At 41.5% G+C, this 14,329-nt stretch overlaps 1 protein-coding gene across 1 annotated transcript in view; it reads right to left on the reverse strand.

The window, feature by feature from the left end:
• Positions 1-13,775, reverse strand: part of LOC132898943 (hyccin 2) — a 33,959-nt gene extending 20,184 nt beyond the window's left edge. Inside the window, exons 1-2 of the mRNA XM_060940608.1 lie at positions 13,704-13,775; positions 13,477-13,534 (exon numbers count right to left, since the gene is read on the reverse strand). Coding sequence (XP_060796591.1) covers positions 13,477-13,527 — 51 coding nt within the window. The 5' untranslated portion in view covers positions 13,528-13,534; positions 13,704-13,775. The remainder of the gene's footprint in view (positions 1-13,476; positions 13,535-13,703) is intronic.
• Between the last annotated feature and the right edge of the window lie 554 nt (positions 13,776-14,329).

Below are 14,329 nucleotides of genomic sequence, written 5' to 3' on the forward strand. Positions count from 1 at the left end.
ACACCAACGGCGTCGATGGGGATGCCTCCGCCTGGTAGACTACACGCCTTATTAAGTTGTGATTTGGGGATGGACATTTGACCTCACAGTAATCTTGACCTGGTGAAATTACTTGCCTTGGAGATAGTGTTCACAAGGTTTTCGGACAGACATTTGACCTCACAGTGACCTTGACCTTAGACCTTCTGATCTCAAAATCTAATCAGTTTCTCTTTGTCCCCAAATGCACAAATGGTGAAAGTTTGGTGAAATTCCTTCCATCTGCCTTGGAGATATTGTGTTCACAAGGTTTTCGGACAGACATTTGACCTCACAGTGACCTTGACCTTAGACCTTTTGATCTCGAAATCTAATCAGTTCATGTTTGTCCCAAAATGCACAAATGGTGAAAGTTTGGTGAAATTCCTTTCATCAGCCTTTAAGATATCGCGTTCACAAGGTTTCGGGATGGACAGACGGATGCACGGACGGACGGACGCACGGACAGATGGACAACCCGAAAACATAATGCCTCCTGCACCTTACGGTGGCAGAGGCATAAAAATAGCTGGAAAATATGGTTGTGAATTAATATGATATGGAAGGAAAAACAAAAATACAGCTCTTTTGCAGGGGACAGAAAATATGAATACAATATGTGATCAGACTGTCAGTAAGAGCATCCCATCATAGACCATTATACAACAATTATACGTATAAAGATGGATATTATAGGAGGTTGCAGTGCATAAAAACCTTCAATATAAAGCCCAGTGGTGCAAAGTCAACAGTCACTGAACTGCACAGATGTGGACAACCTTCACCATATTCTAGACACCAAGAAAATGGTACAGGCCTGAATGGTTTGACCCCTACAGTGAGTGGGTCCAGTGCAGTGGCGGCTCCAGAGATTTTTCCTTAGGGTGGCAAAGGAGGGGCATAGGTTCCAAGAGGGGGGCATAAGTTGTCGATGCAGCAGTTTATGCAAATCATAGAAATCATTTTTACTTACGCTCAAGAAAGACTCACAATCAAGTCATCTTGTCAAATATGTATTGAGCTATTGTACCACCAAGGAAAACGGATTCAACCATCTCAACCATCTTTTCTGAAAGTATATTCCCAGGCAATGAATGGAACTATTCTGCCCTAGCGATGTATCAAAAAATAGACAGATAGCGAACGGTTTAGATTGTGGATCTTTACTGCAGACTTCAAACTTATACAGATGTGTTCATCCTCGATTTCCGTAAAACTAAAAGAAACAAATTAAGTATATCACTGAACTAAATAGCACACAGGCGAAAACACGAGCTAGGCTGACCTGGGCCCTGTACTACGAACGGAGGTCAACCTACCCAGAAGTAACCCAGGGTTCCCCTGCTAAACCGGGGTTGACAAAACCTGGTTATCTTAATTGGGGTTAAACGGTACTACGACGCCAGTTATGAAGTTGATTTGTTGAACCTGTGTTAACCTACAGTGGTGCTTGAAAGTTTGTGAACCCTTTAGAATTTTCTATATTTCTGCATAAATATGACTTAAAACATAATCAGATTTTCACACAAGTCCTAAAAGTAGATAAAGAGAACCCAGTTAAACAAATGAGACAAAAATATTATACTTGGTCATTTATTTATTGAGGAAAATGATCCAATATTACATATCTGTGAGTGGCAAAAGTATGTGAACCTTTGCTTTCAGTATCTGGTGTGACCCCCTTGTGCAGCAATAACTGCAACTAAAGGTTTCCGGTAACTGTTGATCAGTCCTGCACACTGGCTTGGAGGAATTTAGCCCATTCCTCTGTACAGAACAGCTTCAGCTCTGGGATGTTGGTGGGTTTCCTCACATGAACTGCTCGCTTCAGGTCCTTCCACAACATTTCCATTGAATTAAGGTCAGGACTTTGACTTGGCCATTCCAAAACATTAACTTTATTCTTCTTTAACCATTCTTTGGTAGAACGACTTGTGTGCTTAGGGTCGTTGTCTTGCTGTATGACCCACCTTCTCTTGAGAGTCAGTTCATGGACAGATGTCCTGACATTTTCCTTTAGAATTCACTGGTATAATTCAGAATTCATTGTTCCATCAATGATGGCAAGCCGTCCTGGCCCAGATGCAGCAAAACAGGCTCAAACCATGATACTACCACCACCATGTTTCACAGTTGGGATAAGGTTCTTATGCTGGAATGCAGTGTTTTCCTTTCTCCAAACAAAACACTTCTCATTTAAACCAAAAAGTTCTATTTTGGTCTCATCCGTCCACAAAACATTTTTTCCAATAGCCTTCTGGCTTGTCCACGTGATCTTTAGCAAACTGCAGACGAGCATAAATGTTGTTTTTGGAGAGCAGTGACTTTCTCCTTGCAACCGTGCCATGCACACCATTGTTGTTCGGTGTTCTCCAGATGGTGGACTCATGAACATTGGCTAATGTTAATGTGAGAGAGGTCTTCAGTTGTTTAGAAGTTACCCTGGGGTCCTTTGTGATCTCACCGACTATTACACGTCTTGCTCTTCGAGTGATCTTTGTTGGTCAACCACTCCTGGGGAGGGTAACAATGGTCTTGAATTTCCTCCATTTGTACACAATCTGTCTGACTGTGGATTGGTGGAGTCCAAACTCTTTAGAGATGGTTTTGTAACCTTTTCCAGCCTGATGAGCATCAACAACGCTTTTTCTGAGGTCCTCAGAAATCTCCTTTGTTCGTGCTATGATACACTTCCACAAATGTGTGTTGTGAAGCTCAGACTTTGATAGATCCCTGTTCTTTAAATAAAACAGGGTGCCCACTCGCACCTGATTGTCATCCCATTGATTGAAAACACCTGACTCTAATTTCACCTTCAAATTAACTGCTAATCCTAGTGGTTCATATACTTTTGCCACTTACAGATATGTAATATTGGATCATTTTCCTCAATAAATAAATGACCAAGTATAATATTTTTGTCTCATTTGTTTAACTGGGTTCTCTTTATCTACTTTTAGGACTTGTGTGAAAATCTGATGATGTTTTAAGTCATATTTATGCAGAAATATAGAAAATTCTAAAGGGTTCACAAACTTTCAAGCACCACTGTAATCAGGGTTAATGCGCGTTCACATGAAAGGGGAGGTTATCAGCGCAAATCACCACTGTTCACAATGGCATGGTCGCCGTACTTCACGGAGGAAGAATGCGCTGTCATAATGCAAAGCTACGAGGAGTTCAAAACAACATTAAGAGCAAAATCTAACACAGCGGCTGCCAATAAGGAGCGGCAAGCATGTTGGCAACGAATTGCCGATCGGGTAAATGCGTAAGTACATTCTCCCTTCTACATGTTCCAGAACAGAAGTATAGGATGAGAGAAAGCTTCATGATCAATCACAAGTCACAGAAAATGGTCCTTCGACGTGGCCCCAGTCATATATAGCTTGTTTAATGTCCGAAAAATCCTGAATAAAATTTGGTATGGTAAATTCATGGAGTAGCCTACTTAAGCTGATATGTGCACATGAGTCACATGAATTAGGATGACTGACTGTTCAGTCCCTTTGACTAAGTTGGTGTATGTCCTGTGAACATTTCAGAGGCAACAGCAGTGCCAAACGCACCTGGCAACAGGTGAAAATGAAATATAAAAACATCATTCATAATGGTAAGTGTATGTGTGTGTGCGCGAGCATGCAAGCAAGCATTCATTTGGCTTTTCTGTCTTTTCTTTTCAGGAATGGGAGAACTTGAATAAATAAATACAGTAGGAATGAGTGGTGATTTTGGCTTTTCTTTATTTTGTGTTACTGCCTGAAAAATTGACATCACCTAACGCAAAATGGGACCAGTACTGACAGGTTGATTTGAGGTATGGACATGACCTATTTGAATGTGGGCCTATATGAAGTAGACCTTTTACCTGTACGTTGATGCTATGGAAGGATTTTCTATTCACATAATCCGCCTCATGCTCTCCCAGGGGTGCACTGATTCGGATGTGAGTGCAGTCAATGGCTCCTATTACTCTTGGGAAACCTGTATATTTTGTTAGTCATATCAATTGTCAGTCACAATTGTCTCTATGAGAGTAGGCAAACAGACACAATTTGATATTAGTAATTACCTGCGATTGCATAAAACCCTTCTTTGATCTGAAGTGCGGTTAAATGCCCAGGGAACACGACAAATGCATTCATCAGTTTGGTTAGGGCAAGTACCACTTTGCGAATCATACGACATACAGTGTTCTTACTGAGGTTTTCAGCATCACCGATGGAATACATATATTGTCCACTGGCAAAGTAACGCAATGACAAGCACATAATTTGCTCGATTGTGAGGGCCTGGCTTCGGCGGGTTACATTGCAGACGTCTGCCTCGATCAGCTGGCAAAGGTAACGAATTCCCTCAGCTGAGAATCTATATTGTTCATGAAGAACATCGTCCGGGTATGCCAGAATATTTTGGCGGTCTCTAAATACCCTCACCCTCCGGAGAGAGCCCCTCACAATCTGCGCTAGTGTTGTGACTCTCGAGTCTCGAGCTGGGGGAGCCGGTCTTTCTGTCGTTCTTTTTCTGTACTGTGTTTCAGATGAAAAAGCCTTTGCCCAAGGACAAGAAGTAGGCTAAACAGCATTTGCCTTTTATTTATTCAAGTTTTATCTGTTTGCCTAATAGTTCAAATTGTTTTGTATATAGTTTATAATGTTGTTGTGTGATATTAATGATAATATTGTGGGAAAACTACTTTGCACGGACGTTCATTTAATTTATTCTATCGTCATTTTGTTTGTTCTATTTTTGTGTATTTTATTTATTTATCTGTTTGTCTAGTATCTATTTTTCTAATAATATATTTTTTGCATTAATAGTTTGTTTTTTCCTATTAAAATAATCTTGTGTTCTTGTTATAACTTTATCTATTTATCTGACTGTTTAGTTGTATCTATTTTTGTTACAATTTCAATATTTTTAATATAGAAAGTTTTTTTTCTATTAAAATGTTCTTGTGTGATAACTAGTTCTTGTGTTATATTTATTGTAGGGCAATTCCATGTAAATGTCAACCTCACCATGCAAAAATAAAGCAACATGTAATACATCAAAACCACTCCCAGAGATATCACCTAGGCCTGTATTTTACATATGTGAATAAGTTGAACCAATTTGTAACCAACCTAATATGTCACTGTCAGTCTTTCTTTCTTATAATGTAAAACCCAAGCTAAAATCAACTTTGATCATGTACAATTCTATATTATTGTCACAAGCCACAGAAATGTATGCTAAAATCCACAAAACAGCAAAACAATAGCCATCCTAAATATTATTTAAGAACTTTGATAGTTTTAGCTGATATTTAGAGAGTTTTTCAAAGGGTTATGGTGGTTAAATTGCTGATTTTCTAAACATATGCCATGTCTATTTCAGACGCGTCACATCCATAACGGAATTTCGTCACATCCATAACGCTGACTTTTCCTTCCGAAACTCTGCATGAAATACAAAATATTTTAAACAAAGATTTTTTAATATTCACCTTGGACCCCTCTATCAAATGGATATCTCCATTTCGACATTAGGTTTACAATTTCACAGAGTTTGATAAAAATGTACAGTAACCCAAGAAAAGTGATACTTTTTCTGTCACATCCATAACGCATCTTTTATTGGCGTTTTCTGGCATGCCCTAGATGTACTATGGGAATTGTTCTTGTTCTATCACTTCTCCAGTATGGTACAGCCTTAAAATATGCAACACCTGTTTAAATACTGGGAGACAATAAAACATGCACTGGGTCATTTGTTGCCATTTTGAGTTCAAGTGTCACGTCCATAACGCTGGAATTGCTCTGTAGTTGTATCTATTTTGTATCTCAGACTTAAATATTTTTGTAAAACAAGTGTTTTTCTATAAAATATTCTTGCGTTCTTGGTAACTATGTTCTTGAGTGTTTTTTTTTTTACAGAAAAGCCGTTCTGCATGGACATTCATTGAAGCCCTCATTGTTTTTTAATGGTTATTTATGAGCGTTTAGGGGTTACAATAATGTAAGTCTAGGTTGCTTTATATAAAAGGTATGTCCAGAAATATTGATGTCACTGTCTAAGCAGAGGGATCTGGCTTCTTTAGACACTGTCTTCTTAAAACTGAATAAATATTTAAAAAGAGCCAAATGAGCCAGTCTTTTGAACGGCTCTTTTCAAAGAACGGATCACAAAGATGCGGATCCCATCAAAGAGCCATAAATCCCATCTCTAATCTGCGCTCCGATATCGCACGGGCCATCCAGGTACGCTGGCATTGTCTCTAGAGGAAATGTCGGTGGAGAGGTGGTGTTTAAAAAGGGTGTGGTTAATCGGAAACCTCGGGTTAACCAAGAACATAACCTGAGACGAGCAGGTTTGAGATGCAGCGTAAGTTGCCATGGCAGCATACCTCGGTTTGAACATAGCCAACTTTCGTAGTATGGGTTAATCGGGAAGTTACGCTGCACGTGATCAAGTAACTCTCGAAGTTACCCTGGTAAGCCAGAAAACCCGCTTCGTAGTACAGGGCCCTGCTAGAAATGCTAACACACAAGTTGTTTACTTTCTAAAAGCCTATCACTTTACAAAACTATTAGCTTTCATTTCGTTGCCTAGCATACACAGAAAGTAAAACATAACTTACAGGTATAGCTACTACTGGAACCTAGCAAGACAGCACTCCATACATCCAACCAATGACTGTATAGCCTACTGCATCCAACAAAAAACTAACGTTTTAGAAAAACTAACGTCTCTGATTGATAACTAAAGCTTCTATGCTAGTGGAGCAAGACTCGCGTGCTAGTCTAGTTGCTGACCGACCAATATAAAAAATACTGATAATAAAGATAGCTGGGCTAAAAGAATAATTGAGTACCAAAATGCATTTAACATAGAAAGGACAAGACTGTGTTCTATCAGGTGAAAACAATTTGACCAACCTCTTTGCTCCAGCACATTGCCTCATCAGAAGTCGAGCATTCAGAAGAATCATAACAGAAGAACGTCTCTCTCTGGGTGAAACCATTTCAAAATTCCAGGGGTGGGGTGGGGTGTGAAATAGCGTAAATAGCGGTAGATACTGTAGAGATGAGATGAGGGCTTAGTATCTCTGTAGATAGATAACTGAATTTCAAAAATGTGTTTTAATAAATAATTCTGGGCGGCAAGGTGGTGTGGTGGTTAGCGCTGTCGCCTCACAGCAAGAAGGTCCGGGTTCGAGCCCCGTGGCCGGCGAGGGCCTTTCTGTGTGGAGTTTGCATGTTCTCCCCGTGGGTTTCCTCCGGGTGCTCCGGTTTCCCCCACAGTCCAAAGACATGCAGGTTAGGTTAACTGGTGACTCTAAATTGACTGTAGGTGTGAATGTGAGTGTGAATGGTTGTCTGTGTCTATGTGTCAGCCCTGTGATGAGCTGGCGACTTGTCCAGGGTGTACCCCGCCTTTCGCCCATAGTCAGCTGGGATAGGCTCCAGCTTGCCTGCGACCCTGTAGAACAGGATAAAGCGGCTAGAGATAATGAGATGAGATGAATAAATAATTCTTTTTAAAATAGGGGGGCAACTATGGTGGCAAGACATAGTTTTACAATGGCAATTGCCACCTTTTGCCACCCCTTAAAACCGCGCCTGGTCCAGTGTTTCTGTTATGCTGGGGGGTATTCTGCTGGAAAGCTTTGATGGAAGGGTTACTCTTCTGTCTGATCACTTTCTCTTCTGATTTCTTTTCTGATGGGGGTGGTCTCTTCCAGGATGCCCCAGCCCCCATCCATGTGGGTTCACTGAATAATTTGCTGAGTATTACAATTATGCAAATCATTCATCTCAATCCATGTGTAGATTTTGGACAGGTGTTTTAGCTAGGTCACTCCACCACCATCATCAAAACACCACTTAAAAATAACTTTTGCATCCCTGACTCCAGAAAAGTTGGGACACTGTGTAAAATATAAATAAAAACAGAATGCAATGATTTGAACATTCTTTCCAACCTATATTCGATTGAATACAATAGAAAGACAAATCTTTAATGTTCAAACTGATAAACCTTATTATTTTTATAAATATACACTCATTCTGAATTTGATGCCTGGAACACATTCCAAAAAAGTTGGGACCACTGTGTTACATCACCTTTTCTTTTAACATCACTCAGTAAATGTTTGGGAACTGAGAACAATAACTGTAAGTTTTGAACATGAAGTTCTTTCCTGTTCTTGCTTGATACATGACTGTGGCAGCGGGGATGTGGTCGAGCGTCGGCTGTAAACGGCAAGGAGGCAGGTTGAACCAGTAGGTAACATGTGATGAGGTGCATCTGTGTCTAATTACTGGCTGTCTATTAACCTGTGTCCCTGTGTGTCTTTCGGACAGCCAGGAATGAGAGAGAGAGCTGTGACACCCCATCGCATGTACGTGTAGTATGTTTATGTGTCATTAGAAGTCACTGAAAAGTGTCAAAATAAAAAGAACACACCTGTTCCAAAGCCTGCTTCCAGTTTCTCTGTTTCCCACAAGTGAAAGAGTTGTTACACTGGTGCCAGAACCCGGGACTGAGGAATGAACACCGCCATGGAGTCCGAAACAGTCAGATAGCTCCTCCAAACATTTGCCAATGACCTCATTGCACTGACAGTAGATCAGGGGCAGTGCTTCTGGGCTCTGCTCAAAGCCCAGGCAGAAGACCGGCAGGTGATTCGTTGCTGGATCCAGTCAACAGGTGCTTCAGCGGGCGTCTCTGCAGCCAGCAAGCCCATCCAGCTGGTCAAGATGAGGCCACAGGATGCCCTCGATGCCTTCCTTGAGCTGTTCAAGTGTGTTGTGGAGGCGAGCTTGTGGCCAACCTCACAGTGGGCGGCTCGCCTATTGCCGCTCCTGTCAGGGGAAGCCCAGCTCATAGCTTGGCAGCTCCCAGCCACCAGCATGCTGGAGTACCCCAACCTGAAGCAAGTCATCATACAGCGGGTCAGCCACAGCCCAGAAGAGCAGCGCCAGCGCTTCTGCTCGCTGGCATACGGCGAAGTGAGCTGGGCATTTGCGTTCATGCAACAGCTCCGAGATGCTTGCTGACAGCGGCTGCTGGCCGGCAAGTGCGATGTTGAGTCCATCACTGAGTGAGTGACACTGGAGCAGTTTGTCGCCCAGCTGCCAAGTGAGACGTCAGCGTGGATCTGGTGTCACCAAACGGCGTTGCTGGAGGAGGTGGTCCAGTCGGCTGAGGACCACCTGATGGCATTTCTGGGAGCAGGCTTCAGAACAGGCGTGGGTTTTTTTTTGACACTTTTCAGTGACTTCTAAAGACACATAAACACACTACATGCACACGCGACAGAGTGTCACAGCTCTCTTTCTTGTTCCTGGCTGTCTCTGACACACAGAGACACAGGTTAATAGACAGCCAGTAATTAGACACAGGTGCACCTCATCACATTATCTACTGGCTCAACCTGCCTCATCGCTGTTCACAGACAACGTTTGACCACACCTCTGCTGCCACGACGACTTTATTTGCTCAACAGTTCGAGGTCTCCATTATCGTATTTTGCGGTTCATATTGCACCACACATTTTCAATGGCAGACAGGCAGGCCAGTTTAGCACCCATACTCTCTTACTACGAAGCCACACTGTTGTAGCATGTACAGAATGTGGCTTTGCATTGTCTTGCTGGAATAAGCAGGGACATCCGTGAAAGAGGAGATGTCTGGATGGCAGCATATGTTCGTCCAAATTTCCAAAATTATTTGCAAATCATTGCATTCTGTTTTTATTTACGTTTTACACAGCATCCCAATGTTTTTGGAATTGGCACTGTAAATGAATACAGTTCACTTCCAGAGAATCTGGAATCACCTTACTAAAACACTCTGTGTTAGTATGTTTTTCTCCTCAGGTAATCAAAATTTGAATGCAATTTTCAAAGGAATGTTGCAGCCCGGCGGCACGGTGGTGTAATGGTTAGCGCGGTCACCTCACAGCAAGAAGGTCCGGATTCGAGCCCCGTGGCCAGCAAGGGCCTTTCTGTGCGGAGTTTGCATGTTCTCCCCGTGTCCGCGTGGGTTTCCTCCGGGTGCTCCGGTTTCCCCCACAGTCCAAAGACATGCAGGTTAGGTTAACTGGTGGCTCTAAATTGACCGTAGGTGTGAATGTGAGTGTGAATGGTTGTCTGTGTTTATGTGTCAGCCCTGTGATGACCTGGCGACTTGTCCAGGGTGTACCCCGCCTTTCACCCATAGTCAGCTGGGATAGGCTCCAGCTTGCCTGCGACCCTGTAGAACAGGATAAAGCGGCTAGAGATAATGAGATGAGATATTTTTCACTGTTTAACCCATAATTGGTTGTTAGTGCTGTGTTTGGCCTGTAATGAAGACCAGAGACACGATCAGAATCTCCCTCAGTTACAGAGTACTGCAGCATGTTTGCAGATGAAATGTCACATTAAAATACAGGGTCAAGTTTTACCCCCATCCACACATACAGTATATGAATATTATGAAAATGTAGTTTTCCCCTCTCCTTTAAAAAAAAAATCTATCCACACAAACAGCGTTTTCAAAAATATCTCTTCACAAGAAAATGCAAAACATTTGAAGAAATTAAGAGCATGTGCATTATGCGGAAACGTGGAAAAAAGGCCAAACATTCTAAAATGTAAAATGACAATATCAAGAATTCACATGTGCAGACTGACAATGAGGTCAAACTACTGCTTCCAGGTACACTTGAATACACATGATCTGTGTCTTACCCAAACTCTCCATTCACATTACAGTTTGTACTGATGTTTGTATGAAGCATATCATACTCAATGGTGTCATAATAAAACAAAATCTGAAATTTAAAGGCAAACTTTATCACCCACATCCCTCAGCATATGGTTTCTATTATCAAGAGCTTTTTTCCCAGCTTCACATGCCAGGTAGGGAACAGAGAAGTTTTGAAGTGAAGACAAGCGTGAGACAAGGGTGTGTGATGTCAGCACTCCTCTTTAACCTAGCCACTGATTGGATAACGCGTCGAACAACAGAAGATCAAACCACAGGCATACAACGGACCCTCTTCTCCTCTCTGGAAGACTTAGGCTACATCCACACGACAACGGCAACGAGATGTTATTTAAAAATATATCGCGTCCAAATGGGCAACGATCAGTAAAATATCAGGTCCATATGGCAACGCAACGCTTGCTGAAAACGATGCAATACATATGCCACACCTCTAGGGGCACTGTAAGACGGTCCCTTTGGAGACACCAGAACAATAGAAGAAGTAAGGACGCATGCGCATAAACTATTATGTGCGAGACTTCATATTAGCCACAAAGTCAGGAAAATCTGTTCGTAAAATTACATTATAATGACCAAATACAGTGAAAAGTATTTTTCCAGTCTCACCTGTGAAAGGTAATCCCATGTGATCTCGTTTGGACGGCAAACCTGTTGGTACAGTTAAACGCAGCTAATCTTTATTCTCAGCTTTGACCTATCCAATATGGCAGCGAGGATGACGTATGATTCTACGCTGAAGGCGGCGTCTTTAATGGTCTGGAATAAATTGAATGATACACGTTGATGGATTAATTTGCTCTTCTACGCCCTTTTTGAGGAATGTATTGTAGGACTTAAACTAACATCTGAAGAGGTGAGATCGCTCCTTTTTTTCCCTATTTTTGCTGGCGGGATTGACTCTGCCCTAAGGGCAGAGTCTCTCTCTCTCTCTCTCTCTCTCTCTCACTTTGCACCATTACACAATAAATATTCACAGTGAAAATATTTTGTAAGCGCGTTTCATCAACCAAGTTATAGGATTTGTTGACAACTCGCATCGAGTTCGTTACACTTCTACCCGGCGTGAAGCACTGACAGTCATGTGGTTGTGACGTCATCGTAAACAAATCCGTTCTACTCATCCAGACGACTTCGCAACGGCAACGTTGCCAGATCTTTCCACTCTGGAACCCGTTTTCAAAAAGATTGCGTTTTGGGCACCCAAAACGCCGGTGCCGTGTGGACGCCAGGCCTAAACGATAAGCAATTGTTTCGGAGTCACCTGAATCCGTTGCCGTGTGGACAGGGCCTTAGATTTTGCTGATGACCTGGCATTATTGTCCCATACACACCAGCATATATAAGAAAAAACATCTTGCCTCAGTCAATTTGCTCAGCCGATAGGACCAAAGATCAGCCGGAAGAAACGAGAAGTAATGACTCTAAACACTCCAAACCCCTCACCAATCTGGTTGAATGAATAAGATTTACCAACAACAGAAGAGTTCACCTATTTGGGAAGCATTGTCACAAATGATGGAGGAGTGGGCAAAGACATCAAGAATCGACTCAGTAAAGCACTTTAGGCATGCTTAAAACCAGTTAGACAGAACAATGCAGTGTTTAACAAAGGCAAAAGTAAACAATACGGCAGAGCTGACCCCAGGTATGGCCCATAATGCATTGGAGTAAACAAGTGATGATGTAGTTATGGGTTAGTGCCATTGCCTTCAAAATGCTCAACGATGTGTGGAGCTCCCAGCAATATAGCATTAAGACCAAACGAAAATTATACCAGAGTTGCATCCTTTCTACCCTTTTATATGCCTCAGAATGCTGGAAGATGACAGTGAATGATCTCAACAAACTTACGAAGAGCTTATGAAGAATCCTGAGAAGATTCTGGCTAAACAAGATTTGAATGAAGAACTGCTATGTAAATGCAAACAAGAACACATAGAAACCACACTTTTGAGAAGGACATAGAAGTGGATAGGGCATGTCCTCAGAGAGAAAAGGATAATATTGCAAGAACAGCCCAACATTGGACACCCAAAAGTAAAAGGAAGCGTGGCAGACCGAAGAATACCTGGCAGAGAATGGCTAAGGGAGAGTTGAAGACTCAACAACACACATGGGGTACCATCCAGAGGCTAAACAAAAGTGGAAGAACTTCATTGCTGCCCTACATGCCAGTTGGCATAGCGGGCATTAATAATTTATCACCCACAGGGGACATGCACAGGTTCATTTTGTGACTTCAGGGTTTTCCCATTCACATACAGGAGAGCGAAAACAGAACTTTATAATTTGTCCACCTTAAACAGTATTTTTGTAAAGCTCCGTTTCCAGTGACCTAAAACACCATTTTCATGTGAACAGGAGGCCAAAGCACAGAGAATAAAACAATGTTTAAGAAAAAAAATCCATATATGTAAATAGACATGACCTTCATCTTGTTTTGGGTCACATATTTAGTGAAAGGGTTAAAGTGATTAGCATTTGGCACTTATATTTGTCAAAATTAAAAACTGAATTATTGTGCATACTGAAAGACCTGGGAGTTTCACCCTTTCTGGTAGAAAAATGATATTGCAAGCTACTTAAGAAAGGACATTTTATAGCATAGAAGGTTGTGCTACGTCTTTCTCCACTATTAGGTTTGATCTGATGGCTGAATGGCAAGTAATTCACATTTAATTATAAACCAGTTCTCACCTTGAATTCTGAGAGCCATTCCTCCACCACCCCACGCTCGGGACAGAGCATGGCCCACCTTAAACAAAGAGGTGCAAATATTAACAGAAATAAAACATGAAATGTTGCTCACATAAACCTTACCCCGAGAACTTGCAGTAATAATATATTTAGAAACTATTAGCGAGAGAGAGCTATATAAGCACATCACTTCATTTCAAGAAACATTCAGGAAGGTCAAACCTCACCTCACTCACACACGATTCAGACGCGTAAATGAAGGAAGGTCAGACTCTGATTCTGCATCATGATGTCTGCTGTTCTAGCGATTGCTGATCAAACAATCTGAGAAGAAAGATCAGAGATAAATGCTGCTCATACTTCATCAAGTCCTGCACTGATAGAATCACAGTAAGTTATTCTGGGCGTGTAACCTGGGTGTGTTTGTGTGTTTAATTTTAGCCACAGACTGAGGTTGAAAATATATGACGAAATTCCCATATTATTTCCATGAGTGGCTTAAAGTATCCACTCCTATGAAAAAAAAAACACTTTTGATCAGCAATTCAGTTCCACACAGACTGAATCTAGTCTTAGATGACCCTGGGTAACATTTTAATAACTAATATGGTATGTGTTTGTTTATATCTGTAAAACACCATTTGATTAAACAATTTTTCCAACATGTTCAGTAGGTAATGTGCACTGACAATGTACAACCCCAAATCAGAAAAAGTTGGGATGGGATGGAAAATGCAAATTAAAAGAAAGAGAAAGCAATGATTTCTAAATTTACTTTGACTTGTATTTCATTGCAGACAGAATGAACCCAAGATATTTCATGTTTTGTCTGGTCAAGTTTATTTCATTAGTT

The sequence above is a fragment of the Neoarius graeffei genome, chromosome 15 (genome assembly GCF_027579695.1).
Source record: "Neoarius graeffei isolate fNeoGra1 chromosome 15, fNeoGra1.pri, whole genome shotgun sequence".
NCBI classification, from domain to species: Eukaryota; Metazoa; Chordata; class Actinopteri; order Siluriformes; family Ariidae; genus Neoarius; species Neoarius graeffei.